General features: G+C 46.4%; 1 protein-coding gene and 1 non-coding gene across 4 annotated transcripts; one reads left to right on the forward strand and one right to left on the reverse strand.

The window, feature by feature from the left end:
• Positions 1–21: 21 nt before the first annotated feature.
• IRF8 (interferon regulatory factor 8) lies at positions 22–24,412 on the forward strand. 3 transcript variants are annotated; one of them, XM_016129480.2, is made up of 9 exons: positions 22–141; positions 3,648–3,822; positions 8,762–8,945; positions 11,666–11,754; positions 13,104–13,209; positions 14,355–14,402; positions 20,299–20,685; positions 21,653–21,768; positions 22,338–24,412. In XM_016129480.2, the coding sequence occupies exons 2-9, from the start codon at positions 3,649–3,651 to the stop codon at positions 22,512–22,514; spliced, it is 1,281 nt and encodes a 426-aa protein (XP_015984966.2). In that variant the 5' UTR covers positions 22–141; position 3,648; the 3' UTR covers positions 22,515–24,412. The 3 variants fall into 3 exon arrangements, with proteins under 3 accessions (XP_015984966.2, XP_015984965.2, XP_015984967.2); XM_016129479.2 differs by lacking the exon at positions 22–141 and adding an exon at positions 191–1,838; XM_016129481.2 differs by lacking the exon at positions 22–141 and adding an exon at positions 191–1,468.
• Positions 21,075–21,193, reverse strand: LOC118611706. Its single transcript, XR_004954540.1, has one exon. It is a non-coding gene; the product is annotated as a 5S ribosomal RNA (ribosomal RNA).
• Positions 24,413–24,633: the final 221 nt, after the last annotated feature.

Raw genomic sequence — 24,633 nt, forward strand, 5'->3', positions numbered from 1 at the left:
TCGGAGCGCCGGGCCCTCCTCGCTCTTAGACCCTTGCGGGCGCCAGAGTTTGCGGCCGCATCTCCCCAGCCTGTCGGCGAGCGTGGGAACGCGGGCGGCTGCGAGCAAGGCGGGCGGCGGGGCGTCAGCGCACAGGGGCAGGTAGGTGGCCTGGACGGGCAGACGCGGGCTGGGCGGCGCAGCCAGGTCCGGGCGGGCTCAGATGGCGGGACCGCGCGAGTGCAGCTGCCTCTCGGTCCCAGGGCTGGCGGATCGCCGTCCCCTGTCTCTGTTTTCTCATATCCTTCTCTTTCTTTCGAATCCAAATCAAAGGGTCAACCTGTTGATCATTGTGTGGCTGCTCCCAAGGATTGGCTGAGGCTTAAAAAAAAAATCTCACTTTTCTTAAAATCTGGTTTGCATGGACAACTTTAGAATGGCTCACCTAATGAAGGGAAATATTGACCCTTTATTCTAAGACTTTCTTCGTCCCACTCAAATCCTACTACATGGAATAATGCTTGTCGGGTCATAACCGTGAAACTGCCCAATAACTTTCTCCTGTGAGTTAGATCGTGAAGGGGCACGCACACTGGATTTTAAAATTTTGATTGATGACATGATTTCTCAGTGGAGTTTGAGGTCCTTTGCTTTCATCATAGCCCAATCGTCTTTGGCAAGAAAGTCTGTAAAGGGTCACAGCTAACAGGAACATTTGGTGTAAAATGACCCCAAAGCAGAGGGCAGGCTCTCTAAGTTGAGAGGTTACTTACCCAGAGCTTTGAAGTGCTCTGTGAATGGAAACTAGAGACCAAATTTTCCAGGATTTTAAACTATTCCCCTGACAGATTCAGGGATATAACACAATTTTAAAAACCTAGATTAGAAGCTTTTCCTTAAATAAGAGTTCTCAGCAGGTCCTTTGGATTATGTCAGGTTTCCCCATGAAAAGAATGGGAGGGTGGGGGGTAGTTGAGTCATTTCAGCAAGACTGGGGCCAGAGAGAGAAATGGCTGTGATGTATGTTGGTCTCGTGGGGATGGAGGTTTGTGGTGGCCCTGAGAAGTGTGAGAGAAGATGAGTCCTGCGCCACCTCTCAGATATATCTTGAAATCCGTTGGTTGGGCCCAGGGCAGCATCTTATCACCTGCCACCTGGGAAGCCTGACCCCCGGACCCATTTATAGGGTGCAGATTAGCTCCAGATTGGACTTGGGCCATAACAAGAATTATTACCTAAAAATCAGGGAAGAGGAAGTTATAAACATGTGACTAGGCTTATAAATATATCCTGGCTTGGCATTTGGTGGAATTCATTTGTTAGTGTTCAGTGGATCATAATGGATCATTATGATATATGTATCATTCATCATATTAGAATCCTAGGCTTCTTATGCTGCTTAAAATAATGGAGCCGATTTCGTGAAAATTCACATGGGGCTGCCCATGTGCTGAGATCCCATAACTTAACCATGGCTTTTCTCTGCAGAGTGAGTAAAATGAGAACCCCCTACTAGGGTGTCTGGGGGTCAGGGTGCCTCTCTGGGCCTCAGTTTTTCCTCTTTCGAATAAAGAGAGGCCGGATTAGATGATTTCTAAAATATTTTCCAGCTCTCATATTCTATGACTCACTCTTCCTCTTAATACCACTTCTCTTACTTTCTTTTCTCTTTTCTTTTTCTTATAAATCACCAAAACAGTTGTCCTTAACAGTTTTAGGGTTATAAATCCATTAGCAATTCTGGTGAGAAGGTGTTGACCCACTTTCTAGAAAAACGCCCATACAAACCAAATTTTGCTTTTCATTTCAGGAGGCTCCTGGAACTTGGACTCTAGTTTTATGAACCTTGTACCAAGGGGGTGAGCAAAATGCTAATGAGTGGGCACATCTCCTTTAATTGACAGATCCACAGACCCTGATCCTTCTGTTGTATTCTGGCCCCGTCTCGCTCTCCTCCACGCTGTTCCTTCCTGAAGCAAGGGAAAGTCTCCTGCCTTTCCTCCAGGAAAGATCTGTAGGAATCTGTACCCTGTCAAGTTCTTTGCTGGAGGGAGCTTAGCGGTGACATTTCATTTCTCTCACTAGATACTCCTCTCAAATCTGTCTCTTATAAACACAAGGGACTATTTTAGAATTCTGGAACACTTGAGATCCCAGGGATTTGCAGGTGAGGAGAGCCTCAGAGAGAGGTGTAGTGACTTTCTCGAGGTCTAGTTAGAGAAAAGCCTTTGTTAAAGTTTACAGTTTCCAAATCGAAGTCCCATTCCTATTTCATATACTTCACCCCTTTTAAATCTACAACTGGGCAGCTGGAGTTATTGGATGACAAAGTTACATTTGATGCTCATGGGAACTCACCGCCTCCTCCCTGGCACCTGGACCCCCTCCCCAACCCCATGGTCACCTGCAGGATGGCAGGAGTTTCCAAAATGTGCACTTATTGCTTTAGGGACCAGTGTCGCTCTGGATGTCACCATATTCTTGGGGATATTATGTCTTGTCACTGCTGATTGTTTCAAACTTGTTTGCCCAAAGAAGTCACATTTTAATCAGAAGAATAGAAATGCTATTTTTTTTTTCCCTTTGGGTGGGTGTCTGTCCAACTGCCTAGGGGATTTCCACCTCTGTTCTTGTAAATGTGGGCTGTGAGTTGATATGGTGTGATTGTTCTCTCTCTTTCTCTGTGCTATTGGGACAGCTGCCTGCTCTGGCAAGAATGTTCTTCCAAAGGATGTCTTTGGGTGTCCTGGGATGGTGAGGTTTCCTGATTCTGGTACCTTCTCGTACAGTCTAGCCCAGAAAACTTCGTAGCCACAGTCGATTTCCTCATTTCTACCCACTATCTCCAAGATGGTCATTAGAGTTCCTAAAGAAGAAAGATGGGATAATAATAACAACATCCGTTATTTAGAGAGAGTTTTTGAAGCTCCAGGGACTCTCTCAGGTCCTTTGTATGCCTGTTGGAGCCCTCACTGCAATGACACCAAGTAGACCCAACGTTTCAGCCAGTGCAGCTGACATTTTGATGTTAAATGATGCTCCCGGGTCACCCAGCTGGAACTCGAATAGGACCCAAGCTCTGTCCTTCTTAAACTTATGCTTTTATCATTAAACCAACTGTCAAGGAACAATCTGGAGGATAGCCTGAGGATCTCCTCTTTCTCAGAGATCACAAATGTCATATTTGCTCATGAACGCTGGTCAAACTGGGCATCAGGTAATGGAACTAACTGGCTTTTAGAGTGACGGACTGCTCATTGAAGGGACCTGAAAATGTAGGAGTGATTTTTCCTTATCTTGTGCTAAGAATGGAATGATGCCAATAGATGTTTTTGAAAGGGAACATGGGGGTGAGAGCTGGACAGAGCACAGCCAGAACCGTAGGTGTGGCCAACATTTGGCTAAAGGGTAGCTAAAGATTTCCCAGGGAGTTTTCAGTTTTCATTCAAGGGTCTGAGGTCCTAGAGGCAGGAATTATCTTCTCACGGCAGGTGGTCCAGACCCCCTGGATCTATGCTCCCCCCTCCCCCAGCCCCCGCATTCCCCCCAACACTTGTGTTGTGGTCCTTTGATTTTTCTGTTAGCAATTTTGACAGTTAAGTACATGGGGTACTGTGATTAATGAGACAATATTTGTAATGTCAGAATATATATTTTTTCTTTCCAAGGATGTGTGACCGGAACGGGGGCCGGCGGCTTCGGCAGTGGCTGATTGAGCAAATTGACAGCAACATGTACCCAGGGCTGATTTGGGAAAATGATGAGAAGAGCATGTTCCGGATCCCTTGGAAACATGCTGGCAAACAAGATTATAATCAGGAAGTGGACGCCTCTATTTTCAAGGTAAAGACTGGACCTCACTTCCCCCACTGTGAGTGCAGTTTCTGTTTTCCATCATGGGCCAGAGGAGGTGTTGAGTGACATCTTTCTTATTTTCTGAAAATAAATCCAATTTTTAAAAACAAACATTGATTGAGGGCTGAATGTATCTAAAAAAAAAAAAATCCCCACATATAATTTAATCACTCTGAGGTCAGTTGTATATTGGTGGCATTTTTCCGATGAGAAAACTGAGGACACTTTCTCCACCTATAGACCATTTCTTTCCCATGAAGACTAGTAAACTGAGGTGGCAAAGGGAGAAAATACTTCTCGGAGGCCCTGAGACTAAGACCTTTACCCCCCTGGCTACCATCTAAATTTCATTTGGAATTTTAGAAAAGGTTTAAGGCTTCATTCTTGCAAAGTTATTACTTCTGTTTGGCAATGTAGGGTCAGTTCAAAGGAGAGAGACACCATCTGTCATTACTTCTTGGCTAGTCATGTGGGATGTCCTGAACTTGCGGCAGATGTCTAGAAATAGTCTGGCTTCCCTTGAGAATAGTGAGTACTCCAAGCATGGAGGGACTTGCCATTTGGTTCTGCCATTTGCATCGTGACAGCCAATGCTGATTGAGAATTTGTTCTGTACCAGGCTTAGCCTCACAAATTTTGTGTTCTCCTCTCACACAGTCTTATGCAGGAGGTGCTGCCCTTGTCCTTGTGCTATAGAGGCACTGGGAGGAGAAATGACTTGTCTAAAATCTCACAATTCTTGGATGATGAGGCCAGCATTTGAGCCTAGGAAGCCCAACCCTGAGCCCATGCTCCCAGCCCCTAGTAGTACTGATAAACAGAGCTTTCTTTTTTTAGTATATGTGCTACCGAAGTGAATACAAAAAGAGGTTTCTTGCCATTACATCTAGGCAGAGGAGTCAGGAGCCAAGGCAGCACAACTCTGTAGTCCAGTGGGGTCATCAGAGTCCTCCGTGGGCTCCTCTAAGGCTCCAGAAGTGGCTCTAGGGTAAGCGAGCCCAGGCTTCCATTTTTGCAAATGGAAACGCCCTAGGTGGTCTGACTCAGAGCCTACTTTGCAAACTGCTGCCGTGTGGGCTTGTTCTGTGGGCCTTTGGGAGCCAGGGGCAGGGAGGGGAGAGTGAGTGAGCATGCGGGAGGAGTGAGGAGGCTAAGTTATGGAGGGCCAGAATCAGACTTGAGACCTTTGATGAATGAGGGGAGCAAAGCCCTGTGCGACCCCAGTGCAGCACCAGACTCTTAGCCAGGGATGACGGTTTTTTGACACAAAAAACCAAAATGACAAAAGATTATACCTTGGCCCCAGAGGGGAGCATAAATGGGTCAAAGTTGGCTTATGAGGCATTTCGGCCCTTCGAGTCTCTGTCTGATGTTTGCAGTGGGGCTGTGCATTTAGCAATTCTGTTAAATCTGTCACGTGGGTCTCAGACCTCTTTGAGAATCTGGTGCCAGTTATCGGCCCTCTCCAAGAAAAGTGGGCACGTGTGGGTGTTTTGCACTCACCTTCAAGGGGACCCATGTGGCCTGAATGTCCAGAAGATTTCTTTCCATCAATGACCCTAAATCAGGAGCCTGCACACTGCCAGGTTTTCGAGCCGCTAGTAGTGCCTCCGCTCTCGTTCGTGGAGCTTTTCCTGTCTCGTAGAGGTTTTTCTCCTTTAGCATCATGGTGAACTTCTCTTGGGAATGACTCTGGCTAAATTTAAATGGTGCCCAAGATCCATTCAGTCAGCTGGGAATTCTAGATTATAGATGGCTAAAAAACAGAGCTCCTCAGCCTCAGCACTGCTGATAGCTAGTACCAGGTAGTTCCTTGTTGTAGGGCTGTGCACAATAGGATGGTCATCGATGTCCCTGACCTCGACACACTAGATGCCAGTTGGCACCCTTTCCCCCAGTGTGACAACCACAAATGCTTCTGATATTACCAGATGCCGCCTCCTCCACAGACAATCCCACTAGGAGCTGACCATGGCCAGGATGAACAGATTTAAGCAGAGTTGTGGGTGCTGAGGGCACAGTTGAAGGCTGGCCATTGCCAAAGCCTCTTCAGGAAAAGATTAGAGGGGGCTGGAGGAGACCCAAGGCCTCTCCCTTCACAGTACTCCCTGCTTCGACTTATGCTCTGGGGGGTACTGAAATAAAGCCCCAGATTTATACATCTTATGCAATGTTCTTCATGGCCGTTTCAACAGTGTTGAGAAAAATGTGCAAGATTCCCAATGTTTCCGTTGATTACGCAGTCCCTCGATGTGGCAATCTGAAATGAGTGTACAATCTCAGCAGGAATGGGGGCGGGAGGGAAGCACAGGTGCCCACCCAGAGCTGGGTGACCACTGGGAGGGCGATAGACTGGGCCAGTGAAATACAGATGGGGAGAACCCATCTGGTGCATCCCTGAGTTGTGCTCACTCACTCCATCCTCCGAGGGGCATATCTCTGCACTGCCTACCAAACATGTTTTTGCCATTGGAAGAAGTCAATAGGTAGGCCTTGGTTAGATATCTCTTTTTCTGTCTTAATAAATGGATTATAAGAAGCCACTTATACCAGAGAATCCTTCATTGTTTGCAGGAGTCATTCTGAGGTCAGCTTCATGGTGTAGACCAGGGATAGGTGGGGGATTGTACCATTAGCTCATTTTGTACCACCTCCGAGGATACTGACGAGGCCCTGACATCAGCTCATCTTTATATTTTTTAAAAGTATTTTGCCTCCTTTTCATAAGGTGGGGAGAGAAAATCGAGTTAACAGAGGGTTGTAATTCATTGGTTGCTCTCTCATTGACCAGACATTGCGATAGGCCTAAATGAATTAGAACTTACTTAGTAGCACAGATATTTCAAATTCAGTAGGTCTTCGAGGAAAAAAAAAATAGCATTTGATTTTTAAAACACAAGATGAGACAATAATGTTAAATTAGGAAGAGTTCACGGACCCGATGCCAGCCTAGGGCATTTCCAGCCCACTGGCCCTGCTTTGCTTTATGATGTCCTGGCTTTCTTCGTGGGGTGAGTATGAGGCTTGAAGAAACCGGTAACTATGACGGTAGGCTGGGCAGTTCCGGGTTAATACCATCTGGTCCTAGCATTGCCCGCAGATCCATGCTCTTCAAAGTCACCTTGGAAAATGGATTAACCCAGCGGTTCTCAAACAGATGTGTGTATGTAGCACGATTTTACCTCCTTGGGGGACACTTGGCAATCTCTGGAGAGACGTTTTTGATTGTCACAGTGGGGGTAGGGGTGCTACGGGCATTTAGTGGGTGGAGGCCAGGGTTGTGGCTAGATATCCAACCACACACAGGATGATCCAACCCCAAATGTCAATAGTAACGAGGCGGAGACACTTTTATTTATTTATTTATTTGTTTGTTTATTTATTTTTAGACACTTCGGTTTAATGTAATAAAAAATTTTAACTACTGTTCAGTGTGTATGCGGTTTGCACTCACATTTCTCTGAAAAAAATAAATTTATGCATGGTCTATGATGCAGTTAATAAATGATTGAAAAAATATTGAAAAGGATTGAGAACCATTCACTTTGAAACATAAGGGGAGTTTTGCATAGATGCCGGAAAAGGAAATGACTGCTCAAGCTCATTAACAGGAGTTTTCTAAAAGTTTCTTTACTTCAGACAGAAATGCTAAATCTGAGCTCTGGGCAATAAAAGAGGAGAGAGCTGGAAGTGAGCTGTGAGGTCTTGTATTTTAAGGGGAAAATACCCCAAAACTACTTTAAATGGAGCTGTGACAAACAGGGGAGTTTTGGAGTTTCTAGAAGTGTGGCCTCCTAAGTCATAATCACTGGGGTGCTGGCTAAAGATGCAGGCTCACAGACCTAACACGCACCGATGATGAGAATTTAGAGGGGCAGGCCCAGGAATCTGCATTTCACGTGCTTTCCAGAGGATTGACATTAAGCTCGGGAACACTTGCCTTGGTGGAAATCCACCATGTTAGAAGTTGGAACAGTCGGCGTTTAATCCCAGACCGGGTCATGTTGGGAAAGTTATCTCTTGGAATTGCGTTTTTCTGAGTGGGGCTTGAGAATTCCCTGTAGATCTGGTATGATTTTAGGTTGGAAGATGTGTCTGATTTTGCCTAATGCCAAAGGTTATTTTCACCTGATAATAGTGACCTCCTAATTGATGTGTCCTGTATTCCAATTTTGAACTTAAAACTATGCCGGTTCACATGTTTAACTTCTAAAAATATCTCCATGGCTATTTTGTAACTATCAATTTGTACTTCTTAATCCCCTCCTCCATTTTTAAAAAATACTGCCCCATTCTACATTTTGACTTTAAGTTATGAGTTTTGAGTCTCTGGTCCTAGTTTAGAGTCTAAGGTTTGGAGAGGTCAGAAAACAGAGCCATGAAAAAAACAACAGAGAGGGAAAACATTTCATTGCATTGTAAGCGGTGCCCAGGGGAGGTGGGGGGCAGGTTAGAATAAATGCCAAAATGCAAAACAAAATTTCTATTAAAAGTAGCAAGGGAGTAGATGGCCACACTCTGAATGTTTAGCTAAATTTTTATGTTAGGGGTTGATTAAAAAAAAATTGTTCTTTGTTTTGAACATTCTAGTGAAACCATGTGAGACTTCCTCTTTGTATTACTTGACCTCAGGCTCCTCCTGGCTCTCTGGTCCTGGGAAGGATTTGTGTGGGGGAGGAGCTTTGGGCTTGGGTTCCAATTTCAGCTCAACTGGGTGATCTTGGGGGACCCCTTCCTGGCCTTTTCAAATCTGTCTAAGAAAATGGTCTGATTGAGGTGTCTGAGCTTTAAAAGTTTCTTGAATGAGAGTTGATGACCAAAAATGACTTTTAGGATGGCAAGAATGTGCTGGTCCTGGCCTGGGCTGTGGGAGTCCACTGTTGAGGGGCCAGCTGTGTGTTTCATGTGCTCCTTTCTCTTTCTTTAGGCCTGGGCAGTTTTTAAAGGGAAATTTAAGGAAGGCGACAAAGCTGAACCAGCCACGTGGAAAACAAGGCTACGCTGTGCTTTGAACAAGAGTCCGGATTTTGAGGAAGTAACAGACCGGTCCCAGCTGGACATTTCTGAGCCATACAAAGTTTACCGCATCGTCCCCGAGGAAGAGCAAAAATGTAACTATCCTTGATGGCTTTTCAGCCTGATAGGGGCTGCCCGGCTTGCAGCTTCCTGTAGGAGAGCCTGGGCCTGGGGTCGAAGCCGCCGCCCACAGGATCTGGGTCGGGTGGTTTTAGCTAAACAAAATAGTTCTCTCCTTTGTATAAGCAGATATGGAGCTCTCTTTCCGCTGACCTCACCCGCCATCTGCTGCTGACCAAGTGGCAGCTTCCAGATGAGTGAGACGCAGCCCTGATGGGAGGAAAGGGCGGGGAGATTGGGCGGCAGCCTGCTCTGCTGCTCACCGTCAGACCAGGAACGTGTTGTAGGACCTCACTGGGGCTCAGTGATGAGATTAGATAGGAGCAGGGATCCTCTGACAGTGTGGAAGGAATTCCTCTTGTTTTCTGGCTACTCTCAGAGGAGGCTGGGGAAAATCAGGTAGACAAAAGGGATGGCTGACTAAAGTAGAGGGTAAGGTTCTTGAATGAATTTGTGGATGATCGCACTGTTGGTTTCATTACTGGAGATAGGATATGACTCAATATATTGTTAGATCGCGCCCATTGTGTGGGAATGCAGGATGTGATAATTCCTGAAGTCTCTTCCAGCTCTAAAATCCTAGGAAAGCATTTGTGAAGAGTTTAAGGCAGGGATCGCAATGGAGTGCTGCACGGGCCCCAGGCTCAATTCCTGTGCTCTGGTCAGACATCACTAATCAATCAGGATATGTGGCACTCAGATCTGGCCTCAGAATCTTTTCAAAGTGGTGTGCTGTGCAGCTGCTCTGAATCAGAGCTGTCCCATAAGAGAAAATCTAATTGCCATCTCTGGTTTAAAACATTTTTTTAACACATCGATTTTCTTAGCCATTCGATATGGCAATTAGAATATTGGTCCGACATCCTTATCTTCTTAAAGGTCCATTAGTTGCCTGTAAGAAATAGAACCCCCCAAAACCGCTTAGGGTTGTGCAGAAATTCTGAGTTTGAGCTTTCCACTGTGGGAAGGTTGAAAATATTGATGTATAATTTTTAAAAAGTAAAAATTGTGACCCTAGCAAATATATAATGAGCCTGAGTCAGAGATTTATTTGACTCATCGACTAGGGAACTAGGGGGATGACAAAGGTTGTTTGACAAAACATGACACTGGTATACGTGGTCAGTGAAGGACAGAAGGCTGAGCTGAACTGACGAGTGTCCGATCTGGCAATATGACAGTAGTTTGGGGGTTATCATTTCTACTGGTCATTTGTAGCTTAATCGCCTATAAATTAACACCTGCCGTTACTGAGTCTGAAGCCTATTTGATAGTCAATACTAAGTAAAAAAAAAAACCTGACCTTGCCTTGGAGAATCAGATGATCCTTAGGGGAGACCTTTGAGAATTCAGCGGTCCTCAACCTTTTTGGCACTAGGGACCAGTGCTCCTATGAGAATGTAAGGCCTGATGATCTGAGGTGGAGCTGAGGTGGTGATGCTAGCGCTGGGGAGCGGCTGCAAATACAGATGAAGCTTTGCTTGCTCACTGGCCATTCACCTCCTGCTGTGTGTCCTCGTTCCTAACAGGCCACGGACTGGTACCAGTCCATGGCCCGGGGGTTGGGGATCCATGTCTTAGATGATCCTCTGGAATGATTTTCAGAGACCAGTTATCTTTCTGCTTTATTTCCCAGTTTTGAATACTTTTTTTGTCATTATAAATTGTGATTTGAAGGAATAGAGTTTTTCTTAGTCCCCCACCCCCAGGATTAGCCAAGCTTGAACTGACAGGTGACCCTAACTTGTTTATAGCATGGGGCACAGCCAGCATCACCTGCAAGGGTAGGTTCTCAGGGGGCATAGAAATGTTACATTTGCATAATGCCTACATGGACCATTCTCCTCTGTACTTCAGTGATTTGCAAGCTACATTGGGGGTGCCCCACCTGCCCCCTACTTCCCCCATCAACAGCTTCTAAGTGAATTCTTGAATCTATCAAAATAGAATCAAAATTCAGTGAGGATGACATAATAGGTCAATTCTATAGATCGCTGGGACTAATGAAGTCCAACAAACAGGTATTTGTTGTTTATAATACGTCTCATGCTGATAAACTTAATCGGGTGAGTTTCTGGCTGGCAAAGAGGCATAAGAGTGGAGAAGAAACTAGGCTGGTCCGGAGTGCTTGTTGTGGAATCGCTCAAGCACGTGTAGTGGTTCCCGATGAAGATGGGTTCAAACTGGGCCTGGGCGAGTCTTTGTGGTGTGCCGTGTGTGTGCATGGTGTGTGTGTGTACAGATGCGTGCGTGTAAATTTGGAAAGGCCAAAAAGAGATTTCCTGCCAATTGTCTTAAAAAAAAAAAAAAAAGACTTCAACCTGCAAACACATTTTGCCAGGAAATCTTTGAGTGTCTTCACATACCCCACCTTGTAAATTTAACCTCTGTTGGGTGGTAAATGCCTGGTGTAAAAGATATCTGACATGAATTCATTTGAGATCTCAGCACACAGAAGGAAGAGACCACAGTGTCCTCCAAGTGTTAGAAAGAACCACCACCTTCTCTCTTTTGACTTTACTGATCAGATGACTGAAGAAGCATGGGAAAAAATCTCTAGGCTTTTCCCAAGCTTATTGACTATTATTTCCCTCAACTCAGCACTTAAAAAAAAGAAAACATACAGGTTATGGCCTCGATGATGGTTGTGATGCCTCATGGTCTTGTTTTGTCATGTTTGTCTGATTTTCCGTAGGCAAATTAGGCATGGTGACTCCTGGCTGTGTGAATGAAGTCACAGACATGGAGTGTGGGCGCTCCGAAATTGATGAGCTGATCAAGGAAGTAAGTGGGGGCAGCATTTCCAGGGGTCTAGCCCTGACCGCAGAAGCCTCATGTGTTTTGGTGAGCATGTCTCCCAGCAAAAGTCACCTCCACCCTGACAGAGATGGAACACAAGGTCTGGGCCAATTAGAAGCCTTGGGAGGCTTGCCTCTGCTACCTGGTTAGCTCCTTCATCCTGAGGGCTGGGGCAGAGCTGTGTGCTCAGTGTCAGTGACATTCCCTCAAGCTCTAGACTTCAGATTTAGACATTCTGAATGGCAGTCTTTTATAATGCAGCCTTCTTAGCAGGCTGCAGTGAACAGAATGTAAACTCTCCTTTCTGCTTGGGGTTGTACCTATGGCATGATTATTGTGCAAGTTCTTGTGGCTGGTGGGCTGCCTGTTTTCTTCCAATATGCAGCTTTTCATCTTTGTTGGGTTAGAAAGCCATGTAACCAAGCTTGTTTGAATTGTATGTAGAGTCATAGTTAATAGGCTATAAGTAAAGGATTAACCAAGTTTTAGGCAATGGGTTTTTGAATACCAATTTTAGCTATTTGGATGCCATTTCTTCTACCTTTAGCCTCTTATTTATTTTATTTTATTTTTCATGGCTCTTACAAGGCGTAGCTAAAGTAATCACATAGCTCTTGCAGATGGTGGTGTGGGGGGCTATAGAAATTCTTCTCAATACTCACGCAGCAATGCTAGTCTCCTTAGGAGTAGCTCGGTGGTCCAACAATATGGCTAGCAAAATGTAACCTCCTCTAAGCTGCCCGGCTTTTCTGTACATAGCAGCTGTTACGTTTCTGGGTGGTCTTTGGCGGCAGACTGAGTGAATTCCTGGCTCCATGTCTATCCAGCAATGTCCTGTTCTCCGTACGAAGCTTTTCTGCTGACTCAGCTAAGGGAGTGAGATTGTTGGATTGGCACACCAGGATCACAGGAAAAGCAGATCTTCAAAAACGTTTCCTTAACTGAATTTATCGACCTTGTTTAAGGAATAGGGCAGAGAGGGAAAATCTAGACATGGCACATTGAGTGAGATTCGCTAAAGCATGGCGGAGTTTGTTCGGCGTCACTGTTCAGTGATGTCCCAGAATTTTCAACAGGCAGTTCCACGTAAAAGCCAATAAACTTATTAGGGGCTGTGAAGGCGCTAATAATTCGGTCATGTGGTTTGATCACTAATTCCGCTGGACTGTCTTGGATTTTTCAAGATGCAAAGTAAAACTTCCCTTTTGTTTCACGAGATAAAGATGATGATGTGGTTTCAGTTAGGCATTAGCTCTTCATCTTTACAACACTGGGGTCCTGCTTCGGAAGCTCAGTGACTGCACTGCTCTTCTCTCTCGCCCCTAATCGCACAGCCTCCTGTGGACGATTACATGGGGATGGTCAAAAGGAGCCCTTCCCCACCTGAGGCCTGCAGGAGTCAGCTCCTCCCCGACTGGTGGATGCAGCAGCCCAGTGCAGGTGAGGATGGGAGCCCAGAGCTGCCCCAAGTGGTGCCGGGGCTGGATTCGTTTGAATGGGTTCAGCCTTACAGCATTTGGGGTCGGGGCTGGGTGAGGGCGGAAGTACTGCTCTGATCCCTGTTTTACTGAAGGTAACAGCCCAGGGAGATGGATGGCCCTTGAGGGCAGAGCCCAGCCGTGCCCTTAGCCTCATTCGCACGGCCTCCCAGAAAGGTGCACGTGTCCACCCTCCCCTGTACTCCGCGGAAGGTCGGATCGGAGGGACGGTGGGAGCTTCCCCAAGATCAGGGAGGATGCGCCGCTCCGGGTCATGTTACGTCTGTTAGGTCCACCATCTGGTTCCTTAAGACATTAGGGACCCCTCTGAGCCCTTCATAACCCAAAGCGTCTGGGGAGCACGAGTACTCAGGCCTGGATCTGAACCCCCTGTCGGGAAGTTGAGCATCTTATATGAGGCTCAGTTTACTCATCTAAAAGGCAGAGACACTGGTACCTGCCCCATGGGGTCATGAGGCTAAACGAAGCATTCACCTGCTTATTAGTTTCTGATGACTCTGTGCTTGAAATGACCCTCCCTCCATAAGCGTGAATGCCTTTGCTTCCTTCCCTGGCTTCTCTCCCACTGTCCCCTATAGGAGGCTGGGACCTGACAGCAGGCCTGGCGGGCCTCCAAGGTTGCCAGGGCGTGGGGTGGTGCCAGTCAGGGGCTCTCCGAGAGCGTCATCTCTCTGTGCGCAGCAGCACCTCTGGGAGAGCTAGCCTGGGCCTGGGCTCCCCTCTCAGACAAGGTCTGGATGATGGTCACACAGTCCAGCGATATTTCGGGAGCAGGCCCTCGGGAGGGAAGGAAATGTGGCCCCACAGTGTCACACTGACAAATGGTCAGAAATCCCACAGCACAGAGGAAGTCTCCCCCCCGTTCCATGCTGGTTGGGTTGAGGTCTGGTTTTTTGCATTTATGAAACATGGGTCGCCACACTGAGAGGGAAAAACATCAAATTCAGCGGAAGCCTGTGGCAGGGCCTCAGGAACACGCCATATGCGGCTTTTTAAGAAACTTTTGGAGAGGGGGAGAATTTGGCCTGGTTCTCCGCACACAACTGGGTCCGGCTGTGTCTGAATCTGCTTTTCTTTCTCCGGCAGGCTTGCCGCTCGTGACAGGGTACACGGCCTACGACACACACCATTCAGGTACGAGGTGCCCTGGGCTGGGCAGGGGACGGGGAGGGCACTCTTTGAAGACAAAGCTCAAAGGACCTGTGTGGGTTCTCGAGGGTCCGCGGACGAGCCGCAGTTTGGTGTCAGAATTTGGACACCCAATGCCTCCTTTTCAGTCTGGTTTGGCAGTGAATAAGTGGCTGGCCTTTTTGAGTCTCTTCTTGGACTGGACCAACAAATAGATCCAAAGAGCTCTTTACAGATGTGATTATGTGGGAGAAATCGCGTGAGGACAGACACACTCAAGGCCTCGCTCTGCCCCTCTCATGTGACCCCAGGCAAAATAATTGGACCACTCAGAGAACCTCAGACCCCTTGTCTGTAATAGGAATAATAATAGCAACTACCTTGTGGGAGTGTTCTGGGGATTAAACATAGTGTTATTACAACTTTCTGGTAGGGACATACTGGTCAAGGAATGTCACCAGTGTCATTTCTTTTACTCTCTTCCAGATCCATGTTTATAACAATAATGATACTAATAATGATCATGGTAGTGACAGTGGTGGTGATGGTGATGATGGTGATGGTAGTGGTTATTATGGTGGTGATAGTGATGGTGATAATAGTGACGATGACAGTGGTGGCTCACATTAGTAAATGCTACTGGGCCCAGGGTCATCACTAGGACGGACGTACATGGCCTCATCTCATTACCCTTTTCTACCACCTCTAAGTGGGTGCCATTATTCCCATTGTACTGGCTTGGAAACCCCTGATCTCACAGTCTGTAGGCTGCAGAGCTGGAGTGTGGCCCCAGGCTGTCCTACCCATGCTCCTGCCCCCTGTGGACAGGAGACGCCTGTGGGGCCATCTCACTGGGGACTTGGACCATGCTCCTTCCAGTGGCCTCTGAAACTTACATTCAGGCTCATTGATGGCATCTTCGGAGCAAAGGAAGTCAGTGTCTTCTCCAACAGCTGCTGGGTTCTATGAGAAGGGAACAGCCTGACTCATCAAGATGGACCACAGAACGTTAGGGCTGGGGATCTGAGGCCTCCTGGTATAGAGGAGGAAACAGGGCTCAGAGAGAAGCGTCTTGACCAAGGCCCTCAAGGGACGGGTGTTTTTTGGGGTAGCGGAGGCAGGTTCTCACCCAGGCAAGAAAATTATAAAGCTCTTATCATTGCACAGCAGCCCTTGGGGACTGTTATAACTCTGGCTTCACAGATGAGGAAACAGCCTTAGAAGTTAAATTGCTCATCCAAGGTCACACTGCTGGTAAGCAGAGTTGCCAGGTTCAAACCCAGCCACCTGGCTTCAAGCCTGTTTTCAGATTTACATTGGGAAGCAGCCATGCTCACCAGAGGCCCAGCTCCCAGAGGCCCTGGGTCATGGGACTGGGCCTTTGACCTGGTTAGCTCTGGGCTGCAGCCCAGGGAGTCTGCTGACCAGTGCTTTCTGGGGACAAGAGAGTAGTCAGGCACTGGGCTGTGGCATCTGGGTGAGAAGACACGGTCTGAGGAGGAAGCTTTCTCAAGTTATTCCAAAGCTGTCTCAGCACGCAGCAAATAGAGCAACTTTCTGCCCTAGCCTCGTGCAAAGGAAATACTACAACTTTCCTTTAGAAGTGGTGGACTTTGGTACCTCTGTTCAGTTCACCTCCCACTGCGTGTAAATAAGTGGATGTCAAGGGTCCCCAGTTCTTCACCCTGCAGGCGTGAGGTCATGTAGTGAGTGAAATGGCAGGTGCAAGACAACAGGGAGTGGCAAAGTGGAGGGGCCGCGCCTCTCAGGTTCGCTTGTGATGGTTAGTGCCTTGTGGACTTGCAGACCCAGCCAGGCTTAGTTTTCCCATTTCTTTCTAGAGAAACCGGAGGTCTGGATTTTTAGGGGAAATCTTCCCATATAAAAAGGTAGCAGCAAGTCTGCATTAATAACAGCCCACTGTGCTGGTGGATCCAAGTGTGCCTGTGGCTGCTCACTTGTGCTCTCCACTGTTTGTGTTTGAAATGATTGGGGTGAAAGGTAATGTTTGATTGGTGCTTAAGAACACAGATTTGGAGCTGCCTTCTGGGGAAGGAATTAGCAATAGTGCCATTGAGGGCAAGTGCCTTAACCTGTCTTTGTCTCAGTTTCCTCACTTGGAAAATTTTTAATATTTTTTTATTTTTAATTATAGTTGGCCTGCAATGTATTAGTTTCAGGTGTACCACACAGTGATTAGATATTTATATAACTTACAAAGTGATTACCCTGATAAATCTAATGCCCACCTGACACAGCACATAGTTATTACAATATTATTGACTATATTCTTTGTTATACTTTATATCCCCATAACTATTTGGTAACTACCAATTGTGCTTCTTAATCCCTTCCCCTTTTCACTCATCTCTCCCCCTCCTCCCATCTTGTAGCTATCAAAATGTTCTCTGTATCTATGAGTTTGTTTCTGTTTTGCTGGTTTGCTTATTTTGTTATTTAGATTGCATATGTAAGTGAAATCATACGGCATTTGTTTTTCTCTGTCTGACTTCCTTCTCTCAGTATAATACCCTCTAGGTCCATCCATATTTTTGCAGATGGCAAGATTTTATTCTTTTTCATGGCCGAGTAATATTCCATTGTAGATACATATCATCCCTTCTTTATTCATTCATCTATTTATGGACACCCAGGTGGCCTCCATATCTTAGCTATTGTAAATAATGCTGCAATGAATATATGGATTCACAAGTCCCTTTAAAGTAGTGTTTCGGGTTTCTTTGTATAAATATCCAGAAGTGGGATAACTGAGTCCTTCTTTGTCTCTTGTCATAACCTTCGTTTTAAAGTCTGTTTTGTCTGGCATAAGAATTGCTAACCAGTTTTTTTGTTTGTTTCTATTTTCATGAAATGTATTTTTCATCAAGTGTCTTTTTCATCCCTTTACTTTCAGTCTACGTGTGTCTTTTGATCTGAAGTGAGTCTCTTGTAGGCAGAAAATGTAAAGGTCTTGTTTTCTTATCCATTCAGCTAGCCTATCTTTTGATTGGAGCATTTAATCCATTTATATTTAAAATAATGGTCGATAGAGATGTAATTATTGCTATTTTGTTATTCATATTTTCGATCTTTTTCTTTTTTCTTTTTCTTCTTAAAGAAGTCCCTCCAACATTTCCTGTACTATTGGCTTGATGATGATGAACTCCTTCAGCTTTTTCTTGTCTGGGAAGCTCTTTATCTATCCTCTAATTCTAAATGATAGCTTTGCTTGTAGAGGAATCTTGGTTGTAGGTCCTTGCTTTTCATCACTTTGAATATTTCTTGCCAATTGAAAATGAGTATAATTATTAACAGTCTCTATCTCATATGGTCATTGTGAGGATAAAATGTGCTAATAGGCCATAAGCACTTGACGACAGCATTTGGGACATTCTCCGTAGTCCAGGGACTATGGCTTATAATTTCAGGAGTCTCATCTATGTAGTTGATCTATGTAGTCTCGCCTTTTGTCCTATTACTCCAATTAATTTGATAACTGCTGACATGGTGCTGGCATATGCCGAGCGCAAATACAAACTCACGCAACCCTCACGGCCACTCAGTCAAGTGGGTGTATTATTATCTCCACTTTGCTGATGGAGAAACCGAGGCAGAGCGGGAAGCTGCTTGCCCCAGATCACACACAAGGATTACACATCATGTAGGGGACTCCGGAGCCTGCTCTGCTGTCACTGTGGTCAGACTGTCCACTAGCAGGATGCCCTCGGTGGGTGTGGATGTAACAGGAGCAAGACAGGATTGTAGTGGGCCTCTTAGAATTGCAGAAGGGCTGGGCCGAGGACCTGGCAGCCCTGGAATGGCTTCTGCTCAGTGGGTCTCCGCTGCTTACGTGTAGAAGTGGCGAGTCACGTCTCAGGCCCTTCCAGCTCAAACCTTCTTGGAGCCTAAGCTGTCCCATGGCATTGGGGTCACTAGGACAACCCTGCCTGGGCACCTCTGGAACACCTTGTCTGCTGCTCCCTCTGAACCAGTCAGTTCACACGGTCAAGAGGCGCTAGTATGAGATAAGGCTGCAGTAATGACAGGGCAAAGGGGCAGAGTGGTGACAGAGTCATCTGGGGTGTTTCATTCATTTGGGACAAAGTTCAGAGTTGTTCCTGTGTGAAGGAAGTAGAATGTGTCAAGTCATCAGGAAGTGAGGATGTTGCAGACGAGGCGGTGGGAGATGGTGAACTGAGGGTAACGAGATATCGAGTTGGATGCTGGTGCTGCTGCTTACCTGCTGGACGATCCCACCAGGGCCTCAGTTTCCCCAAACATCAAATAAATGAGTTGGACTAGAACACCCGCAGCTCTCACTCCTGACCCTACATGATTCTAGAATGCTGTTTAACTCCAGTGTGGGAGAAAATGAAGCCTGTCAACAGTAGTGGAGAGTCTTAATATTTGACTGAGCAAATGTTTCTTGAACAGAGAGAGAGAGGCCAGTGGGAAGGTCCAGAGAATTGTGAGTGTACAGCGCTGTTAACCAGGCGGGGTAGGTGGCCACCCACTGGGCCGCTCCAGACAGTTGTGCAGGTCTGGAGCTTGGCGGCTCACAGCCTGTGTGGCTCCAGGGGACAGCCCTGGACTAGTCGGGGACCCTTGGAAGGTGCCCCAGACTCACCAAGCGCATTGAGAATGCATGTAATTCTTACAGTTTAAGGCTTTTAAAATGCAGATTCTTCAGGTAATATCCCCAAATCTAACTGTTGTCTTCATTCTTACCTTAGTTTAGAGGTTCCCAAACTTTAGTCACGTAAGCTCCACCTTCACAATCAATTTTTATATCTGGGTACCACCTGGACTGTTATTAACATCCTATTTTTCTCCCAATCTTACTTTTTCAAACTTAAGTTTATTTTGAATGAGGGTCATCTAATCATGGCCTGTAAAAGGAGATCCACTGTCACTTTCTGTAAGTAGGAAGTCAGAGGTCAAAGCAAATTCAGTGAAAACCAGATATATGGTTTAGAAATTCTGGCCAGATATTACCACCTGCTCAAGGCTTGGAGCCCCAAATCCTGTCCTTTGTGAAAAGAGAGGTGTCAGGATTTGGTGTTAAAAATCCATCGACACCAAACCGGGGCTTTCTTTTTGAGGTGATCAGAGACTGAGAGAATATTGAAAATGGAATAATCTTTATTTATTTAATGCCGTATCACCCCCACCCCCGATCATCTTATATGCAGCATATTTTGGGAAATGTTGCCTTGATTTAAACGTTTTTCATACTCTTTCCTGAGAATGGGTTTGGATGACAGGTTTCGGAGGGATTCTCAATTAGAAATCCAAGGAATCTCAAGGAAACTGTGACTTTGTCAAGAAAAATATTATGTCTTTATTTTCACTAACCTCGAATTCAAATCTAGCATTTCCTTCTGCTGTGAATGTAGGCAACAGGCCACACGCTGTTCTACAGTATATATGGCTATATATCTAGATAACATTGTATAATATATATTATAGAGTATAATGGATAATACATGTATATTATAACATTGTATAATATATAGTATAAGATCGTGTAGCAGTGTTACAGCAGTGCCTATGAGATGGAGCTATTTTCCTAAGAAATTAAGTTGTCAAAACCTCTCTACCCTCCAGGTGACTGGTAAATTGCAGATGTCAGGCCTTCCCCACTAGTACAGACAGCACTACAGTAGTTTTTAATATTCAGAATCATTAGTTTTCTCAGTAATCCTGTGCATTTATTTATGTTTATAAAAATCGTTATTTCTAGAAGGGGTGTGTGAACTTCCCAGAATGCCATAGAGGTCCTAGACACACAGAAAGTTAAGCTCCCCAGTTTGGGAGAAAGAAAGGTTCTGGGCATTTGCACGAGAAGGACCAGGGAGTCCCATTTCTATCAGTCCTGATGTTGTCCCCTTGTTCCCCACAGCCTTCTCCCAGATGGTCATCAGCTTCTACTACGGGGGCAAGCTGGTGGGCCAGACCACCACCACCTGCCCCGAGGGCTGCCGCCTGTCCCTGAGCCAGCCAGGTCTGCCCAGTGCCAAGATGTACGGGCCCGAGGGCCTGGAGCTGGTGCGCTTCCCGCCGGCCGACACCATTCCCAGCGAGCGGCAGAGGCAGGTGACTCGGAAGCTGTTTGGGCACCTGGAGCGTGGCGTGCTGCTGCACAGCAGCCGGCAGGGCGTGCTGGTCAAGCGGCTGTGCCAGGGCCGCGTGTTCTGCAGTGGCAACGCTGTGCTGTGCAAGGACAGGCCCAACAAGCTGGAGCGTGACGAGGTGGTCAAGGTCTTCGACACCAGCCAGTTTTTCCGAGGTCTGTACCACCATCACATGCTGCCCTAATCCTAACAATCACTCCTTCTTCCTGTGGGCCATTCGCCACCCGCAGTCCCTGTGGGGACATGGAGGGGCCAGGGGCACGGGTGCAGCAGGAGCACCCCCTACATTTGAATCCTGCTCCTCGCTTTCCTAACGAGCCACCCTGGGGAACCTCTCTGTGCCTTGCCATCCCTGTGTGTAGAATGGGAGAGCAGCAGCTGCGTACCTTTCTGGCATGGCTGTTGGGAGGATAAAGGAGCTTAGCACCTTGCAGCTCAGTTGCGGGCTGTCTTCAGGCACTGGGAGCTGGTTAGAAATGCAGAGTCTCAGGCCTCACTCTAGCTCTCTGGGTCAGAATCTGCATCTTTGTTTTTTTTTTTTAAATGTCTATAGCACCTGGTCTTCCTAGGTGGTCTCCCATCCAAGTACTAACCAGGCCCGACCCTGCTTAGCTTTCGAAACCAGATGAGATCGGGCACATTCAGGGTGGCATGGCCGTAGACCAGAATCTGCATCTTGACCAGGTCCTTGGGGATTGATGTGTGCTGGCCTTGCACGCGCTGAGTCCGCAGGACAGCACTCACGCATAGAAGTGCTGGGCATCAGCTGTTGTTATTCTGTGAGGGGGAGATTTAGGATCCCGCCCCTCATGTTCCCCCTAGAAGGTCAGGGTGTCTGAAGCCAATCTGGCCACCTGTAGTGGTGCGCACGACCCCCTTCTCAGTGCTCCCCAAACTCCCTGCTCCTCTTCCTATAACAGCCCCGGCTAGGAGCTAGTGTGACTCCTCTTCTGCCAGCCAGTGTAAGAACTCCCGGAGGCCTCCTGGAGAAGGGGCCCTGGAAAGGCAGGCGAGGTGGCATGTGTGAGCTGAGGTGTGCGAGCACAGAGGAGCCCACCAGGTGAAGAGGGTGACGAGGCCCCAAGTCGCCAACCTCCCCTCCCCCACCCCGTGTCTCTCCAGAGCTGCAGCAGTTCTATGGCAACCAGAGCCGGCTGCCGGACAGCAGGGTCATGCTGTGCTTTGGAGAAGAGTTCCCAGACATGACCCCCTTGCGCTCCAAACTCATTCTTGTGCAGGTAAGAACGGGCAGCTTCAGGGCTTGCGGCCAGGTCTCCTGGCCCACATGTCAGGATCCAGTGTCTACGTGGGCTGCAGGACAGGCAGCGAGGACAGGGGCAGGGGTACTCCCCCTGTGTGCAGAGGCAGGCCCAAGCGCAGCCTTCGAGTGGGGGAAGTGGGTTCTCGTCGCCTCTGCACCATCTTCTCGTGTTCCAGGCCTCTCAAGACCCACGTGTCCCCCCAACTTTTTTTTGTTTGTTTGGTTAGTTTTCTAAGTCAAAACCCCCTTCCCAGGAAGATTCTACCTTGCCTTAAGGTCTAAGTGACAGATGAGGGCTTTGCAAGCCCTTATTTAACTCTAGTCACAGGAATGAAACTAATGGTGGAATTCTGGACACTGGCCAGCCAGGTTGGGACAATATTGGGAAAGCATGTACAAGAGTCTTCGTAGGGATACCGCTTGCCCTTTCTTTGTATCTGCCTATTCTGGGTTCATTCATTTGGGACGCGAGTGGAGGTTCTGAATGACAGCTTCGGACTGGGGCGATCCTACTTCCATCTCTTGCCTTGTGCACCGTCCCTCTAGATTGAGCAGCTCTACGTCCGGCAGCTGGTGGAAGAAGCTGGGAAGAGCTGTGGTGCTGGGACCATGATGCAGGCCCCCGAGGAGCCTCAGCCGGACCAAGTCTTCCGGATGTTTCCAGATATTTGTGCCTCCCACCAGAGATCCTTTTTCAGAGAAAACCAACAAATCACAGTTTAAATCTCTCTTTCTCTCAGGCACCCCACCCTGCCCACATCTCGAATTTCATTATTACAATTACTGTCGTAATTATTTAAGGATGCGGGTCCCTCTGACCTGGGGTGGGATGCTTCACTCTGCTCTTAATTTAGTAAGGGCATTCTCTGAGGACTTGACATTGAAAGGCAAGTTGTATCACAGTTCTATTGTTCAGATGTAAACACTGAAACTCACACCAAATGGTCTGGATGCTGTAACTAGAACTGTGATTAAAACATTTATTTCCTGCATTTTTTCCTAATTATCATTAGTCGCTATGATTGTTTCAGCATTTTGGGATAACCAATATTTCCAAAGAATTGGCATTCAGTTTGGCTAGCACATAGCTGCTTCCAGTAAAGAAATTTGGAGAAGATCAACTTGTGAGAACAAGGCTGCTTTTCGTCTTTATCTTTTGTTAGAGCTATAAATTTATGATTTCATGTTCTTGATTTGCTGTGAAGTGTCTTTTTTACTTTTAAGCATGTTAATAAAACTTTAAAATACTTAGATACTAGCTTCCCTTTAATAAGAGAAAGCAAAACTTTTGGCTTGTTAGGAGAATGTATATTCTTCCGAGCATTTGGTGCTAGGACAGCATTTTCATCACCAGGGAAACCGGTGAGTGTGTTTTATCTTCAGACAATGAAAAATTTCCCTTTGGTCCTTTGTTACCAGGATGGTTAGAGCTAAATTTATTTTTTCATTTTTATAATTAAACCACCCCAGATACCTCTCTCTTTTCTTCTTTGTAAATGGTTTCGACCCATTTAAAAAATATTGGTACTTTTAATTTTCCTATTTTGTACGTCTTATTATAAATTGCCTTGAAGCTTTTCTTCTTTTTCTTTTTCTCTCTTTCTTTTTTTTATAAAGTGGGCAGGACATAAACCACAAGCTCAAAAAATAATTGTGACTTGGACCAGCATTTTGATTGTGCCTTCGATTCAGGAAACCCGTTCGTTCACCAGCCAGTGGTGTTTGGTGTGTGGGCACGGCTAGAGTGGATTGGGGCATGTGGATGACTCGCGCCTGTCACCACTGCACTGGTCATGGGGTAGACTGTGGCCGGGAGAAAGCCTTCCCCCATCCTCACCACCCGTGAGGATCAAAATGGCCCCACTCCATACCAAATTCTACTCTTCAACAGTCATCTCGTGGGATTTCAATGGAGAAGTTCCAGTTTTAGCCTTAGAAGAACTTACCCTATTTACTAGCAAATAAGATGCATTTATTACTCAAGAATGTGTCAAAATGTTTATCCTAAATCATGATACTAATCAAAAGCCAGGGGCAGAGGACAAAACAATGTCTTGGCTTGATGGCGAGGGCGGCTCACGCCATCTCACTAACATTCCGGTATGCAGTATAGCCCATCTCCACAACCACTTTCAAACCACTTTCAGGATTAAAAAGCACTTGAACATTTTTTTTCTAAAAAAATGTTATATTTTGCTAGATTTAGGTGCCTTTTATTTGTCTGTGTGTCCTGTGTGGTGCACTGGCACTACTAGAGATAGGCACCCACGGTGTGTGTCGAGTGCCTGCCCCATTTCTTGCAAGTGCAGAGTTAGTTGGTCAGTCACTCTGTGAGCATAGATGTCAGGCAGGTTTGGGGGGATAGGGAGGGTCCTTTTGCCTCCCTTTTAGTGTTTTAAAGGTGTGGAAAAGAACCTTCTTTATTCTTTTCCCTTTATCATTCAGCCGGGGTCACCACCACCCCTGACTCAGACTTTCACAATGAAAGGGCAAGAAGAAGCCTTGTCTGTCAACACTCATTTTGAGAAATGGGATTAGAGGTTGGAGTTTCAGGGACAAATTAGCCCAGCTCAGCCAATCCTGGAAGCCTTGTGACCACAAAAGTCTCTGATTAAAAATCTGAAAAGCCAAAGAATGCCTACTTATCTTCCCATTGTTAATGCTATGAGGATGTTGGTGTAGGACTAGTCAGACCTAATGATTATAGGGCCTTTAGATGTGTCTGAAGTCACATAAAAATATAAGAAAACTCCAGTAAGAGTGGCTTTTCTCCTTTGGCCAACAAAGTGAGCATTATTACATGTTTTAAGGATAATGGACCTGTCTCCTGCAATTTTGTATG

Source organism: Rousettus aegyptiacus, unplaced genomic scaffold (genome assembly GCF_014176215.1).
Source record: "Rousettus aegyptiacus isolate mRouAeg1 unplaced genomic scaffold, mRouAeg1.p scaffold_m13_p_14, whole genome shotgun sequence".
Taxonomy (NCBI): domain Eukaryota; kingdom Metazoa; phylum Chordata; class Mammalia; order Chiroptera; family Pteropodidae; genus Rousettus; species Rousettus aegyptiacus.